Source organism: Furipterus horrens, unplaced genomic scaffold (assembly GCF_987537825.1).
Source record: "Furipterus horrens unplaced genomic scaffold, mFurHor1.1.pri manual_scaffold_11, whole genome shotgun sequence".
Lineage (NCBI taxonomy): Eukaryota > Metazoa > Chordata > Mammalia > Chiroptera > Furipteridae > Furipterus > Furipterus horrens.
Window position 1 is genome coordinate 84,827,800 of NW_028327181.1, and position 18,189 is coordinate 84,845,988.

An 18,189-nucleotide genomic window follows, 5' to 3' on the forward strand; every position below is an offset into this window, starting at 1 on the left:
AGTTGGGGCACAAGAATAACAAAGCTCCGATGTTCCTGCTCTGCTAGCCAGTCTCCAATGTCAAGTGACATTATTTCTACCTTGTTTTGCTCACTACCCTTTATCTCTTTATCTTTTAATAAAGTATGGTTGGATGGAGAAAGATTGGTTTTTGGAGTAAAGAAGACACCTGAATCTGAATCCCAATGCTACCACTTATTGGCTTTGTGACTTTTGGTCTGAACTTCTCAGAGCTCAGACTACTGGTATGTAAAATAAAAATAGTAGTGCCAACCTCATAAGGATATTTTAAGGATTAATATATTTGTTCTCAAAGTGTGGTCCCTGGCTAGTAGTACCACCTTGGAACTTCTGACGTGCAAGTGTTCATCAGGCCACATCCCACATCTCCTGATGGTGAGGCCCGACATTTTGTAAGGAGCCCTCCAGGATAGCTGGTGCATGCTTAGGTCTAAGAAACGCTGTGTTAGGTGAAGTACATAAAGCTCTAAGGGCAGGACTGCCCCATATCATCACACCCAGCAATGTTAACCCCATTCTCTATAGCACACCTGATTTTTAAAAAATTAAGACTTTGCTTTGCTAATCTCAGATCCCAGGTCCTCATGACAACTAAAAAAGTCTCCCATATATTTTACCTCCCAAGCCTTCTGTTTTGACATCTCCGTGCTTGGGAAAGCAAAAAGACTGGATTAGAGGCCAATGACTGGGCTTTTTGGTCTCTCCCTTGCTACTAAATCCATGGTAATGCACATTGCCATATATGAAAATGTCTCTTTTTTCCACCAATATACCTTAAGCACTTTATATCATTGCCCATAAAGATCGCATCCATGCCTAAAATACCAATAACCTTTGCACAACTGCGATTACCTACCAACAGAAAAGAGCCCCCTCCACCTGAACAAATGTGCACCTCCCTGGGGAACTAGAATCAGAATTGTTCTTTCTCATTATGATGCTCTTTGTTGTACAATATTAGAATGTAAACTATCCTTCCAAGCCTTTATTTCCATCAGTGAAGCACTATCATTGAGCTGGTGAGCTCCTGTAATAAGCACCTTTTAAGTTGCATTGGTCATTTTTAACCCTTAAGAGTTTGGGGAGGATGAAGGGAAGAGAAGGGGGGGGGGGGGGAGAGAGAGAGAGAGAGAGAGAGAGAGAGAGAGAGAGAGAGAGAATAATGCAGAATTTTCTAAAAGGTGTTTCCAATTGTATGACTGTGTGGTTTTACTAGAATCCCCATCAGGAAACAATAATACTACAATGTAAAAATAAGCTCCATAAGGACAGAATTCAAAGCTCTTTGCCAATTACTGAATGTTACTTTTGTTTTTGTTTTTAAATCGTGTGTTAAGCAACAAGAGAAAACAAGTGAGCAAGCCACTTCTTAGGACTTAAAAATAGTTGCTACTGGGCTGGATAGCAACCTTTATAACAACAAAAAGAGAGTAGAAATATGATAGGGCACCAATTTGCTCTTTGGCCATGCAAAAATATATTCTGTATGTTTATTAGCTTATGGTCTAATCAACCAATGCCAAAAGCTAAAATCTCTCACACTTCTTTAATGTTGCATATAACTCAGCTTCTGAACACACAACTAAGAAGCATCAACACAGTATTATCTTACATAACCCATTATCTCCTGCAGAGATAATTTACAGTAAAACTATACTTAAAATCATGTAATGATCATTTTTATTCCTATACTTCATTATTTCTTTGTTCTCCCCATATGGGGCCTTAATAAACCACCTTAGTAAAAAAATTTGTGTTTAATAAGCAATAAAAGAAGTTGTCGACCCTGAAAATACCTTGCTACCTCCTATATGACATAATGCTATGCGTTAGGCATGAAGTATATTTGATAAACATATTCATAACAAGTTATTTCTATCATCAACTTATATTTGGAATGACTATGATACTTAAGCAAAATAGAACATTAAGGTATGTGGCCATGTATATAAGACTTCCAGAAAAATAAAAGGAGAAATAATCTAAAGATTACTATTAATAAAGTACTTTCTCCATAACATACCCAAAAGGAGAAAATTTAACATTGATTCAATTTGCCCTTCATTCTAAGTATTAAAAAGGCCAAGACCAGGAATATGGGGTGGATGCAAAACTGAACTTTTTCACAATGACCCAGAATATTTCTATTGCAAAATAACCTCTTGGTAACAGAAAGATAAAACACTGGAAAATGATACATATGGGAAAAATACAAGTGAAAAGAGCTGGCCTTGCAAACTGTGTTCACCTACAGACTGGTGGCCAACCTTCAGGACAGCATTCCAATGCTACCTCGTATTTTTCCTCCTCTCAACATCTGCCTTTATCCTCTAAAAGGGACTTACTAAATCCCATCACATAACATTTGCAAGTTTAAAAGGAATACCTCTGTTTGGAGTCCTTCTGTCATTTTTGTATTAACTTATTAAATTAATACTATGATATAAAAAAAAATTTTTCAATGTATATGTCCAGAAATTCAATTGTGCTGATTATGGTTATAAATGAACCAAATATACTGATAGTGTAGATGGACTCCTTTCTACTGAGAATTCATCCTCTTTACTCCCCCAAGTTCATCATAAATGAACCTATGTTCAAAAATAAAAATACAATTAATTAAAAAAAAAGAAGAATATAGGAAAGGGTGAAGCCGAAGAACTTGTATGCATGACCCATGGACATGAACTAAGGGGGTATTGCTGGGGGAAGGCAGTACTGGGCGGAGGGGAGCAAAGGGGGAAAAAAATTGGAACTATTGTAACAACATAATCAATAAAATATACAAATATATATATATATATATTTGGCTTAACTGTGAGCAAACATAAAAGAAAAATGGGATTAATTCAACTTTCAGGCAAAATAATAATCATAAGACTTGACACAAGACAACAATATAATCAAAAGTAAAATAAACAAAAAAAGAAAACAAATAAGGTGCTAAATTAAAACCCAGGAGTTTAACTTTTTGTCATTTCTTCTGAGAGACTTAACCATCTAGTCATAGAGTGAGATGGCATTTTCACTGCCATCAGAAGTTCTGGGGACATTAACATTAGGACATCTTTGAAATTATTTACAAAGACTTGAAGTTATCCATTGGCTTTTACTGTATTATGTAATCCAGTCAGATTAACATATTGAATTTCTCTTGCCTGTTTTTTTTCCCCCAACATTATTGCAAAGAAAAAAAAAAAAAAAACAACCAGCAAAACTCTATTGACATCCACTTCAAAATTTGGAAAACAATGCCCATCAGGATAATTTTACTATGTCCCACAGAACAGGATATAAGTGGGGTGCCTGCGGATGGCAGAGAAGCAGCAGTGAGGTCTGATGCCTTGCTCTGAAGGACACAAGCATGAAGAGAGCGAAACTGAGATAGAAGCACCATTTCCTTCCTTTTCTAAAGAATAAGGGCACAGTCAATGCTTCAGTTTAAACTCTAGACACAACATTGGTGTAAGAATTACAAGTGGGTTAACGACTTTGTGCTAAAGAAATATATTTGTTCATATTCCTCAGCAGGATTAAGCTTTGAAAAGGAATTTAGAAGTTTTCTCTCACTTTCAACTTTATTTTTCTAAAATAAGAACTAAGAGGTAAACTGAAAGTATTTTCTTTTAAAGATATTAATAATATATCTAAAATTATTCTGTCATAAATTGTTCTTAGAGATCTAACGGATTTATATAAACTTTACAGATAAAGGATTCTTTTCTCCATATAAATCCTTCCTTCAAAAATAAAATAATATTTTCAAAAGAACAGGAAAGTTTAAATAAAATATTTATATATAGATCAAATGAGTACTTTAAGACAAAGCTAATTAAAACTTTAATTTTATATGTAAGTTTTATTTCTTCTTTAAAATCAACCCTATATAATACAAACACAAGTTGTGTGTAAGGAAGGCATACACTGTTATATATTTTTCTTTGGATTAGCCATTCAAAAATAGTAGTAGTTTAAACACAATACTACACATTAGGAGCACATTAGGAGCTCAATAAATACTTATTACTTCTTTGTAATACTGAAAGCAAAATTCGTTTTAAATTTCACAACGGTATGTCTCTTACAATTTCTGTATTAAAAATATATGTGTGTGATTATTTTACTTTATTTTATAGTCATTCAAATGCAAATATTCTAGAGGAGACATAATTCTTGGAATGTATAAAATATTATAGTAAACATTGAAGATGGCCTACGCAATTAACTTTCCAACAAGTTTATTTTGTTATCAAAGGGAAAGACATTATTTCAAACTGACTCATCTGAAACTATATGAATTTAAACAAGTAAACTAGTTTATTGAAGAAATAAAAATGAGTAGAAATTGTGATCTATCAAAAGCAAACTCTTATTTAAAAATAAATATTGCAACTTGAAACTGATAAAAATTTTGTATGAAATTTATGTAACATGTTAAGAGGAACTGCAAAAATTTAATATCCTTCCAAAATACAAATAACACCCTCCAAGTGGAAGTACTATAGACATATTTATTTATCATAATTGTTTTTCTCAACGATAAACATCAGTAAATAAAACATTCTCAAGTTGAATGTCCAATATCATGTAAAAGTATCCCAATCTGTTAAAACAAAGAAGCTCTTATTATCAACATGGGAGTTGTCAAATTTATATTCATTTTGCTGTCTTAATTTGAGGTTTCATTAAGATCTTAATGGGAAAAACATGCACCGCTAGCAAAGGAACGTATTTTAAAGGAGGATCTTTTGGGCTGGCACAAGTGAGTAAAAACGAGTTTCTTGTGAGCTAACGATGGCATCAAACAAACCACAAACCAGTCTTCTAAAAGACAGGCAATGATTTAAAAGTCTACTATATTTCATATATCCCTTTCTTTAATCTGGCCCTTTTAATCTTGTTTCAACCTCAAATCATTTCTGGTTGACAAGTGCTTTTGCTTAAATTTGAGGCGTACATACGCTGTGGAAGGAATGGACTTTTCTTACTTAACATACAACATTTGTTCCTCCATCTTTCCTTCTATGCTAAAACTTCAATCTTTATTAACATACTAAAACTCTTTTCTTTGTACTGAGATGGAGACATTTATCCTATGACGGAATTTAATTTAATTCTAAGTTTAGTCTACAAAGAAGTGTTGTCACACACTGAATCTAGCATTTAAAAATCAACTGCTCACTATAAGCTCCTAAGTAAAATTCATGTATCTTACTTATTTTTTTTTAAGAAATCTGATTAACAAAAAGAATAAAGATGGACTTTCATGGAACTTTTATTCATTTACACCCTGAATTTGTTGAGAATAGTTTCCTAATTTTGATGCTACATTTCACAAAGTAAATTTTTTATGATGTTTGTCACTGTATTCTTTATGGCAATGAAATTTTCAGATATTCCTGTAGCATATGAACACTGAAATTAGTTTGTGTCTAATTATACTGTACCTCAAAGTAGTATTTAAGCTTCTTGTTGTCCAAGAAAAGAAAAAATACTGGGAGGTTATTTTTTCTAGTATAATGGGACAGTATGAACTATTCCTAGTAGTAGTTATTAGAAATATATATATTTATGTATATATGCAGAACTCTTAAGTATTCTGAGTCAATCTATAAAGTTGATGTTATTTATATTTTCCAAAACCTCCTTTTTCCTCACTTGCTCTTAAACACACACACGTACACACACAAAAAAAAATCTAAAGAAGTATCTTTTCAAAATGATGTTTTTCCTTTAATAAGAAAGGAAATTATAGTAGCAGCTAACATATACTGAGTTTTTATTTGTGTTAAGCAATTTATACTCTCGGTTCATTTAATCCTCACAATGAAACTATAAGGTAGGTGCTACTGGTAACTCCATTAGCAGATAAGGAAACCAAGAAACAGAAACGTTTTAGAAGATTACCCAAGATCACATAGGTGGAAAGTGTATGAGCTGAGATTTAAGACCTAGGCAATCTGATTTTGAAGCCCTGATTTTTAACCATTATGTTAAACACACTATACAAGGTTCTAAATACATTCTACTTTACATCTTTATATAATAAAGTATTAAATATATTGTTTCTTTTCAATGTTCAACATCTCTAAGACAGACAAAGTTGTAGTTTATGCACTGTTATATAAGAATTTTCCAAAATAAATATAAGTTATGGTGAGGAGGTGTATTAACTCAAAATAATAAATTATTTAGGAGTTTTTATCCAAAACACAAATTTCCTCATCTTGTAGCTCCTTAAACTCCAAAATTATTCAAAACAGAAGTGACTCTTGTTCCTTTGGTACCAAATATAAAAATTTATAGGGTACTTTTAGTATACTTTAAATCTGTTTCTATTACAAAATAAATCATGTCTTCCAATGTTCACATGACATGTAGGGAGCTTCTATTACTGTAATACTCAAAGCCTTAAACGTGAGGGTTAGCCTTGTCTTATACACTAGCATAATGAGAGAACTCTTCTAATTTCTTTTTCTTTAATATTAATCTGTGATTTTTTAATTTGACTTTTCAAGAATGAAGTAAAACCCCCAAAACTGCTGTTTTACAGCTTAAATATCAACATTCATATCCCAGCTACAAACTGTTCAGTACTCTGGTGCATCTATCTGTGACCAGGCCATGCAACTGCCAACAGCAGCACAGAACAGCTATTTTCTGAGGACAACAAATGAATTAGGCATGCGGGACCAAACTGGGACTCACCATGGAGCTTTTATGGAAAAACACCCCACTCCAAACAGATAAGGCCTTCATGGAAAAGGGGGGAAATGCACAAAAAATTAGAGGAAAACTCATTCAATATTAACAAATACATGTAAATCATACTGTTACAGGGTATGGCTAAAATAACTGAAAAAATTAGTCATCATGAGTAATTCGGCTGTAGATACTAATGACCCTGATATAACCAATAAAAATAATGTGTAGTAACAAATCCCTGAATTTTCATAGGGTTAGAGATTTCAAAATGTTCTGTTTCTCCCCCTTTTCTGGAGCAACCCTGTAGGGTTCCTAGGTAAAATAAAATAAATTTCACTTCTGAGGCCCTTTAAAACAAAGTACAAGTTAAATGGAATAATCGGGTGGAGGAAAGAGTGGGATTGGTAGCAACAGATGTGTGGTCGTGTGACACCAAATGTTGAAAACTAGCTAAATACAATGCAATAAAAAATTCTGTAAGCGTTGTCTGCTGTTCACCGGTTGTCGTCTCAAAGCCACAGAAAGGAAGCACATATTTCTAAGCCATTAATTTCTAGTTAAGTTGAACTGCATATTGCTGGTCAAAGGAATAAACACTAAATACAAGTAGTATGATTTATTTTCATTTAGGGTCACATTCCAGGAAACTGGCCTTTCTCTTAACAGTGACACAAGAGATTAGCTCCCCCTCTATTGGGCTAGGCTGGAATCAGTAAACTAGATCCACAACTGCTTGTTTTAAATACAACTGGGGATACAAAGTCAGACTTCAATGTTACACATATTTCTTCTTAATACTCTGTTCACAGTAATTAACACATGCTATGCATATTTGCACACAAAGAAGACCAGCTGATTTAATTATATCCAGAACAAAGTGTGCTGTAGCATCTGACACTGGAAGGAACACATAACAAATTGAGAAGGAACACACACTGGCAAAACTTGTATATTTTCTTCTACTTTGGTGCTACGGACATTTCAAAAATCCTGCTAATTAGCATCAATCTCCCAGTCAATTGAGTACATTTGACTAAAAACTGAAACTTGAGAATAATGTTTTCACAATGCTAACTACAATTCTGGGGACTAAAGCACAGGAGATAGACAGGAACAGAAATACTAAAGAGAAGAGTGAAATGAAAGAACTGAGATATTGAAAAAAAGAAATGAAGGAAACTTTACAGATGATACCAATGCAAAGCAAGGAACTCTCTCAGTGTTAATGATAAGACCACAACGACAGAGACAGTGTCATCATTCACACTGAACTTTTTTGACTGTGACCCATAAAAATATATTTTAAGGGGCAAGCTGTTGTGTACATAAAAACACAAATTGAAACAACAATTTAATGAATGTGTTTTTTGTTTGTAATCAACGTTACTATTTTCTATCTCAATGTTTTGTAAACACTCACCCTAGAATTTAATTACAATGAAGATTAATGCATATTCTGACAGGGCAGGTCTGGATGGAATCTGGGACTACATACATATTTCTAACAAGCTCCTAGGTAATGCCAAAGCTGTGTGTTTGAAGAACCAGTGGCAAAACTGCATTCTATTCTATTCTATTTCATTAATAAATTTAAAAAGTCACAATCCCTTCTCTGATTTCACATTTCACTAATTATATCAGAAACAAAACGCTCGTTCACCTCACCCTGCACCTTGACAAACACCGATTTAAATAACTGACTCCAATCTCTCAATAACAGAGTGATGCCGTGCAGAAATGGCCAGGAAATTCGGGTTCAATGCGTTTCCATATGCCCACAAATACCTCCCAAGTGAGGAGGTTATTGTTGGCTCACAGTGCCTGATTTCCTTTCATTTTCTTCACGCTGCAGAACACATGCTGACAGGAGTACTTGTGATCTGGACCGTCCAGTCATGAGTTGCTCTTTACTGTATATTATATAGAGAGACACTGGAAAGTCTCCCATCTCATTTCAAATGTCAGACTATAGCTCATTCATTGCAAAGAATTTTAAAAGTTTTATCTTTATTCTTTATGACTTAAAAGGTTTCTCTATGACCAGCCCCCCCACTCAAAAAAAAAACAAAAACAAACATGCAACAGAAATGAAACAAAACCTTAAAGTACCTACATTTCAAAAGACCGGCTGATGTTCCCCATCTATAGAGCCAATAAATGCCTTTCCCCAGGTTTAGGTTTCCTTATATATAAAAAGGAAACAAGCCCTGGCCAGGGAGCTCAGTTGGTTAGAGCATCGTCCTGATAGGCTAAGGTTGCATGTTCGATCTCCAGTCAGGGCACATACAAGAATCTACCAATAAATAAATGTATAAATAGGTGAAACAACAAATGGATGTCTCCCTCTCTCAAATCAATAAATAACAATTTTTAAAAAGGTGGGTGGGGCAGGGGAGAGCAATGGGGGAAAACTGGGACAACTGTAATAGAACAACAGTTAAACAAAAAGAAAAAAAAAGGGGGGAAACACATCAGCCAAACAAATTACAAATTAAACACAAGCTTTAAAAATATCTCCTCGATTCCTTCCCAGGCAGTAATTGTATATGATCAACAACAAGATTTCTATACCCATGTTCTTCCCCACGATCCCAGAAGTCAGTTAACTCTCCAGACACTGTAGTAAACAGGCCCATACTGAACAGCAGCATTGTTAAGTTTAAAGTCGGTATGGTTTCCACTGTTCACAGCATAACCCAGTTGTGTGAGTTTAACATCATCCTTCTTCACTCAAGTAAGGATATACTGGGGAACACAGCTCAAGGAGAAATCGGAGGGTGGGGAGACAGGGTGCGAATCCACTTTGGAACGGCCACTTGGCATGTTCCCAATCTATACTCACCCACTTCATAACCATTCCTACAAACTGGACCTCTGCCACGCACATGTAAAGAAGAGCCACAGACTCCCAGGAATTAGAGTGACTGACGTAATTACTGACTTTGTATGGGTAGTGTCAGCTGTTCTTTTGAAATGTGCCTGCTTCATCTTTCCTCAATAGTAAAGGAATGAAAATATAAAGTCACAAAGGACAACTCCACGATCCAGCTGTCTTCACCTATGACTTCTTCCTCCCACTCCAAATCCCCGTTGTAGTTTTAGATGGGGGTGATTAGAAGGAAGTAGAGAGTATGAGAGTGGGAGTCTATGTTCAATTAAAATTGTTTTAATACATGCAACTCTTATTATCATAGTCAGATATTAAGTATTTGTGTGTGTTTTCCAAACACTATTACGTTTCAACAGATTTAACAACCCTACCATATAAACCTATTCGCTTGCTCATGAATATGTCATTTTAAAGCTGAATTCTGAATGAAAATCATCAGGACTGGCCAAGAGACTAAATATCAAGAAATATTTATTACAGACTTATTTATTGTCCAGTATGAAATGACTTGGCCATTGGTTCTTTAAGGGTTTCTTCTGGAGACTTTCAGAAGACAGGAAGAAACTGTGTTTTATATCATATACATTAATGCCAAGTAAGTCTTGAAACCCAGATGCATTTTGTTGAATGCCACATAGCACCACAAAAGCTTTGGTCTTACTAGCAGAAAAAAAGGCAAATGTGAAGATTTTTTAAATGTAAATAAAAAGTAAACTAGACTTGATTTGAACATGGTGAAATCCTCTATAATGTACCTCTAGTGCTAAAAAGGTATTAATAATGACTAGGTTCAATCATCTGCCAAGTTAAAGAAATAGTTGGAGTTTAAGAGAAAAATACTATAAACACACTCTGAAAGTCCTATTTTATAACTGTCATATCCCATGAGAATTCAGGCACTATCACTTAACAGACACCAGAATGAGCATATATAAAGATTAAATGCACTGAGTAGAGAAAAAGTAGAAGAAAGGCTATACAACATAATGTGTACAACTGTAAAGCCACATTCTCTAACAGGATATTCTAGAAGCTCTAAGGACTGCTACATTCTGTCTGTCCCTTGGTACAGAGCAACTGAAATAAACTCACATGAATATGAATTATTCTTCATGTCATTTTCAAGTGTTACTTAGAACTCTTCACTAATTTTAGCTTTTACCTACTAAAGAGACCTATGGCACTGTTGGCTCTCAAATTATTGTTCTGTAGAGCAAATTGAAGCTGAAACAGATAGGTAAACTGTCCAATTTGATATATATTCAACAAGGAAATTTAAATGACAAACTGAAGATTTCATTAGAAAAATGGGAGATAATGTTCAAATTCTGGCAAATGTGGCAGAAAAAGAGACTAGAACAGCATAAATACATTGATAAAGTTCTTAGGAAGTTATTTCTGAGTTTACATACAGTATATAATATACTTTATCTGCCCCCCCGCCATTTATGGTAAAATGGAACAAGCTGTGATGTCATTTAAGTACTTGAGTGATTTAGCACAAAAACTGGAAACTCCAACTATAGTAAGTATATTGCCCATGTAGACACACCCATTATCCATTCTAATGAAAGAAAATACATTGCCCATAATTTTACATATGTAACCACATATTAATAACTTAGCTATCAAGACAATACCTAGCGTAGACAGGGCCGAGAGGTGGAGAACTACCATATGTTACTGTACCTGGTGAGTCTTTCTCCAAATCTTTCCCACTTAATTCTCAGAACCTCACCTATAAAGTTGGGGGCTTAGGCCAAACTAGGTAAGACAGGCTGCAGCTAGCTGACTTAGAAGAAGGAACAGGGCTTCTTCAAGGGCTAGTATATGCTCCCCTTCGCAAGCTCTGATGGCACATCTGGCCTACAAATTTCAAATAAAGATACCCAAATAAATGCTATTAAATGCTGCCACTTCTAAATAAAACCAATTATCTACATTTTCTAAATGAAGTTTGTGCACAGAACTGGCACAGGGCTCAACAGTGGGGGTTGGGGAAGACTTAAAAATCAGGTAATGAGATCAAAGGCGTGGTAGGAACTCCTACACTGTAAGGCTGAAAGATTATAATCTATACCTATAAATTTTTATTTTTCAGTTGTAGAAACTGACCTATGACACACTGGTAATAGTAATAGGTGGCAGAGCCAAGATGAGAAGCCAGGGTTCAGAGTCCTAAGTCAATTTTTTTCCCACTACATTCCTTAACCTATGCCGACAGGGTCAGGCCCAAGGTTCCTAATACCTACCCCAAACTGCTCACAAAGAAATGAATAAATATAAAGGGGGGGGGGGGAGCTGCTCCACTGAGGAAAAGGAAACCTATGAAAAACACTAAATCATCTCCTGTGTACTTTACTAAAATTGGTTAGCTAGTTAAGAGCAAGGAAGTAAGTTCATTTTTAATTTCTCTATTTTTCATTCCTATGAAATTAGTCTGACCTCTTTTTAAAATTTACTATTTTCTGCTTGTGCTCATAAAGTGATGTGCATATATTACTAATTTTAGGTTTAATGCACATAAAATTAAGTATAGTGAAACATTTACATAGGAAACATTTAAAAATTTTTATCACTTACTTGATTCATTAATTCACCGAAATATCTATGAAATGCTGCTTAATAAATCCCTACTACAAAAAGCTTAACACTCCCAAACAAGGATCAATCCCTTAGCACCTGGTTTCACTTTTAATAGATGAGGAGAACTATTCTTTACATGTGATAAAAAATACGATGGGGGCCTTCAATCTGAGACTGGATGAAAATGGAGTCTCTGAATGAGTGATTGTTGAAACAAATAATTTCTAGCACTTCTTATGCCTTCATCGGTGTACAATGTAGTAGGGTTAAGTAGCAGCTGTTGCCAAAATAGGCCTTACTTCCTCCAAGTGCTGCCTCAAGGTACAGAAGATGAAGGTGTAAATACATCTGTCTTTTGCCATGTGTAGTTCTACTGGCCTCGTGCACATCTTGGAGTAAGACAGATGGTCCCTGACACTGCACAGGCATTCAAGGATATATATCTCCAACAATAAGAGGGCAGATGTGAAATATGGTAGTACATGTTTTATCCCCTGAAGGTTTGAGTTGAGGCTGCCATCTCAACTTGGTTATTTAAATACAGGATCCTAGACAATCCTTAGAAATCTCTGTGCTAGAAATATGAGGTTTGGTGCTTATTTTATGCCATTGTAACAACATCAAGGACATAGAACAAATAAATGTTGATCTAACCTAAGGAAGTACATAATTTTACTAGATAAATTATCAGGTATATAGAAAGGAGTCATAGAACTTACATGTCTATAAAAGAGAGCGCTGTGTTCTCTTTCTACATAATCCATGTCAAAAACTTATTAATTTTATTTTTAAAATTCTAGGAAAGGCATTTCACAGAAGCAAAGTTAAAAGTAAATTAGAATTTCCAGAATGAAAAGAGACCTGGAAAATGAAAAGCCCATTTGCTCATCACTCTTGTGACTATGGTGTGGCAATCAAAATTCTCAGTAAGCATAATAAAATTTAATGGAAATAATACAAATTAGCTAAGTGCAGTCTTGAGAACTGGTCACAGTAAAAATTTTAAAATAAAAATTAAATAAATAGAGCTTTTCAAATCTAATGGGATAAAATATAATAATATAAAATGTCTGGGATTTGCTTCAAATCTCTGCATATGTCAAAATGAAAATTCAGGGAATATATTTTGCTCTTGCAAAAACAAATATTACTTTTGCTAAGGCAAATACATGTATTTCAATGTAAATGCTAAGTGTTAAAATGATAAAACCACAAATTATTCTGAAAACTCTATGATCAAATGTTTGGATGAATTATAGCAAAAGAATTAAAAGGAAAGTCACAGTACCGATTTCTGAATATAATCAACAAACCCTTCGGAGAGTGGATTAGGGGTATTGAGTCTTGGAATCTAGCAACAGCCAAGTTATGAATACTATTACAGAAGCATTTATAGGCCCCTGTAATCTGTGACAATAGGGAGAAAAAGAATAGTAGGAGAGGAGGAAGAAAAAGAATAGTAAGATGAGGAGGGAAAGAAAATAGTAGGTGGGGTAATTCTGGTGCATTAAAGCTCTGGGTTTAAAATTATCATTTTGATAATGTACTATGGCTATATAAAAGAATATCCTTGTCTTTAGAAATTACATATTGAAGTACATAAAAATAAGGGGCTACTAAGTCTACAAATTACTTTGAAACAATTCAGGAAAAGCATGGTGTGTATGTGTGAGTATGTGTGAGAGAATGTGAATACTAAGGCAAATATGCTAAACTGCTAACACTTGGGAAATCTGGGTACACAGAAACTCCTTTTACTGGTCTTACAACTTTTCTATAAGTCTGAGTCTATGTCAAAAGTTTTAAAATTTGAAAGTACTCATTGTGGGAGAAATATTAATTATTCTCTCTAAATAATACAGGACATGCTACAAAGAATTCAAAAACTTGGCAAAAATGTTTCATAATTGAGATAAAAAGCAAACAATAGGATACATGTATCCTGAACACTGATTTCAAAGCATATAACTCAAATTCATATTATTTAATTCATTAATAAATAATTATTAAATTATTTATAAGAGTGTAATACACATGTTCTAAAAATGTAGCCATTGTGACCAAGTTTTTAAAAGGAAAGGATACCAGACTTATCAGGCTGGTCATTTCATAAGTTAGTACTACGTTGTACACCTGAAACTAATTTAGAAACACAGTTAATCTAAATTCATAAAGTATGATAGCATAGGAAAACACCAGATGATTCAGTCTCTACCTATCTAAGGGCAGAGAGGGAGTAGCAAAAAAGAGGGGTGAGGGGAGGGGGGAAATAGAGTGAAAGATTTTATCTTTTTTATTATCAAAAATTTCAAATACATACAAAAGAAGACTCACTTTCCACCCCTCCCACAAGTATTTTGGATTAAATTCTAACATCATATGATTTCAGGCACAGAACTTCAGTCACTATGGAGAAGCTTATTTGAAAAAGAGCTAACCCCTTCCATTATAAAATAGCATAGCTGTTAAATCTTAAAAACAACAATCATAAGCACTAGAAACAGAACTAAAATTAAATTCAACCACAGATTCAGGAATGACAGATAAAAACTCCTAAGGAGATTTTGTACAACGCCGGTCTGAGGCCTAAGTTTGCTGTATTTTTCCTTTTCTTCCCCTTTACCACCTAGCAACCAATACTGAGACAGCCAAATAATTAATCTATTCCTTTTGTTGGAAAGGCCCTGAAGACTATTTGAAGCCAAGATAGGGTTTTCTCCTGACTGGCTTAATATACAATTTTAAGACAGTTGTTACATTTCAAAGCAGGTTAAACCTCAGGTTTGCTTATTGATTAAAATGGCTAATTTACCTATAAACATAAAAATGGAATTTCAAGGATATCACACAAATGACTATCTAAAGATATCTTAGACACAGCACTTTATTTTCAAGAACCCAAAGAAGTGATTGTGCTGTATTTCTAACAGGTAGAAATTAAAAAATTTTTTAAATAGCTAAAATATGCACAAAGATATGAATTGAAGTGAATCATCAAGTTTTTGAGGACTATAATAACCAATCTTGAGTACAGCCCAAATCTTTGGACTCTGGCTTGAAAACTACTCGTAATATCACATTGTCCTGACAATAATAACAGATTATTATATGTAAATTATACCTCCGCATAGATGATTTTTTTTTTTTTTTTTAAGGATTAGAAACATGGTTGTCATCTCAAATTCTCTTCTTAGCATTTCTGTCAGTCAAAATTTGGGAGCAGTTATAAATCCAGATCATGTCAACAAGAGAAAGAAAATGAAACTGTATTTTCAGACAAAGCCACAGGCAGCAAAAATAAGTAGACAGATCTGGTTTTTATTAGCCAATACTCATTTTCACAACTTGTCACTGCTTTGTTTTTTCTGTGAATGCGTGTGCACATGGTTGTGCATGTTTTATACTTTGTACTTAATCTTCTGCCATTAAGTCTCATATGAGCTGAAAATGAAAAACATAATCAAAACCACCCAAACAAAAAGTATGTTTAATTTTTATGTATTCAATCCTCTAAAATGGCTATTAGGTGTCAAGCCTGAGGCCTTACCCAGTTCGTTTGGTGATGGTCCCCAATGTCATTGGCTGTTTGATTTGTGCAAGAGGCATCAATACCATCAAGCTGGGGAGAGGAGAAAGCCGAGGGTTGCCAGGATTGTTGTTGGCAAAATTATTGTAGGAGTCTTGGCTGTTTAGTTTCCCTACAAAAAGAAAAATAAAGAAAACGTCACCAAGGGAAGTTTCTTTTGCTCATAGGGTTTGCACTAACTCCACTAATCACTGAAGAAAGTTATCAAAGGCAGAACTGATTCTAAAGGAATCATGATTAAATGCTTGGGTTGGGGAACAAAGAATACTTGATTATAAGTAGCAACTTTATTCTTTGAGGAAGAAGGAATAGAGGACACTGAAATGGATAGATATTAAATGTTTATACCAATAATTACAGTATTCCCTCATTTATTGCGGGTATTACATTCTAGACGCCCCCTCCCCCCGCGACAGGTGAAAATCCGCGAAGTAGGAACCTTACATTTATTTAAGTATTTATATATATTTTAAGGCTTTATAAACCCTTTCCACACACTTATAAACCATTCCCAGTCCCTTATTAACCTTTTCCACACTGTTATACACTAGTTATGTTCTTAAACATATTCTATACTCTTAAGCCTACGTAAGTTTAACAACATACATATACAGTACCGCAAAATCCCACGATATAACGAAATATCCACGATCAGTAAATATAATATTTTTAAAAATCCCGCAAAACAGTGAGGCCACAATAAGTGAATCATTATATAGAGAGGGACTACTGTATTGTAAAATTTAATTATAATTTTATGGTGCTATAAAGAAATATAGAGTAATTTTTTTAGGGTACAAGATGTGATTTTTTAAAAATAATAAAATGAAACAAATGACATCAATTAAAACAAAAATCTCTAAAGCTTAAATGAAGTTTACCACAGTCTTACAAATATGGCTTTAGCATTTTTTTCCTGATTATTTTTTAAGCAATGTCCTCAAAATATTACATATAATGTCCATTACTCCAATACTATGATACTTGAAGCCTGAAACAAGGCAGGATCCGTGATCTCTTTCATTTTTTCCATTTAAGTGATATCTTGGCCAAACATACACAGAACTCACTAAGGATTATACTGTATTTTAAATTTCAAAACTCTTATAACCCCTGCTCAGTCACCTTTTCCCAAGGAAGAATATTGCTAAGGAAGCATCTCTGTAACAGTAAAGACTGATTTTTCAGAGGCACTAAAAAAGTAGAAAAAGAACAGAAAAAAAATCACAATGAATTCTTCTTCTGCCTAAAGAGAATTGGTGGCTTGTTGCCCTTCCTCAATGGTCCATAATACCTAATAAAACTTGCTGCTTCTACCTACACCTTGTCATTATCTGCAAAGCCATCAGCTGGGATTTTGATAGGGATTGCTCTGAATCTGTAGACCAGTGTAGGAAATATTGCCATTTTAATAGTAAGTCTTCCAAGCCACAAACATGGAATGTCTCTCCACTTACTTAGATATTCTTTAATTTCTTTGAATAATCTGTTGTAAATTTCAGAATACAAGTTTTACACTTCTTTAGTTAAATTTATTCCTATTTTATTCTGTTTGATGCAGCTGTATACAGAAGAGTCTTCAATTAATTTCTTTTTTCAGATTGTTCATTGCTAGTGCAGAAAAATACAATTAATTATAGATGGATGCTGTATCCTACAACCTTGTTTCTTAGCTCTAGTAGTTTCCTGTGGGTTTTTTTAGGACAGTCTAGAACAGAGTTTTACTTCTTTTCAGTCCAGATACCTTCTAGTTGTTTTATTGCCCAACAGCCCTGGTTACAGCTTCCAGGACAATACTGAACAAAAGTGGCAAGAGCAGACTGATTTATTTTGAGTTAATTTTTGTGCGTGGAATGAGGCATGAGTTGAGGTTCATTGTGTCCATTGCTTTGATAATGTGTATCCACTTGTCTCATCAACATTGGTTAAAAAGGTTGTCCTTTCTCCATTGAATTGCCTTTTCCCCTTTGTCAAACATCAACTCATCATATATGTGTGGGTCTACTTCTGGATTCTGTTTCATTGATCCATGCCTCTGTTCTTTCCTTGATAACACATTTTCTGGATTACTGTAGTATTATAGCGATTTATATACTTCATACACTTATACAGAAACTTTAAAACAATTTAGCACATTTTTCATGTTATTAAATGAGTTCAATGTTTATAATCCAACAACTCAAAACACTTCACTGACCTAACATTTTCAAATCATTATTCTTGATAATTTAAAAAGATTTTTTATTTTATTTTTTCCAATACCATTTAGTCCCCTTATACCCTCTTACCATCCCATGCCCCCAATCACTACACTGTTGTTCTTGATTTTTCATAAAAAGTTTGTAGCAATTATATGGTCAGCAATAAAAATGGCATTTTATATAAAATAGTGACAGTAAAC

At 34.1% G+C, this 18,189-nt stretch overlaps 1 protein-coding gene across 12 annotated transcripts in view; it reads right to left on the minus strand.

Annotated features, from left to right (window-relative positions):
- BCAS3 (BCAS3 microtubule associated cell migration factor) overlaps positions 1-18,189 on the minus strand; it is a 489,419-nt gene that overhangs the window by 288,418 nt on the left and 182,812 nt on the right. For 7 of the 12 annotated variants that reach the window (XM_090257345.1, XM_090257343.1, XM_090257346.1 and 4 more), the window contains exons 16-17: positions 15,750-15,900; positions 6,730-6,774 (exon numbers count right to left, since the gene is read on the minus strand). In XM_090257345.1, the coding sequence (XP_090113471.1) occupies positions 6,730-6,774; positions 15,750-15,900 (196 nt within the window). The remainder of the gene's footprint in view (positions 1-6,729; positions 6,775-15,749; positions 15,901-18,189) is intronic. The other 5 variants (XM_090257347.1, XM_090257352.1, XM_090257348.1 and 2 more) reach the window with 1 other exon arrangement.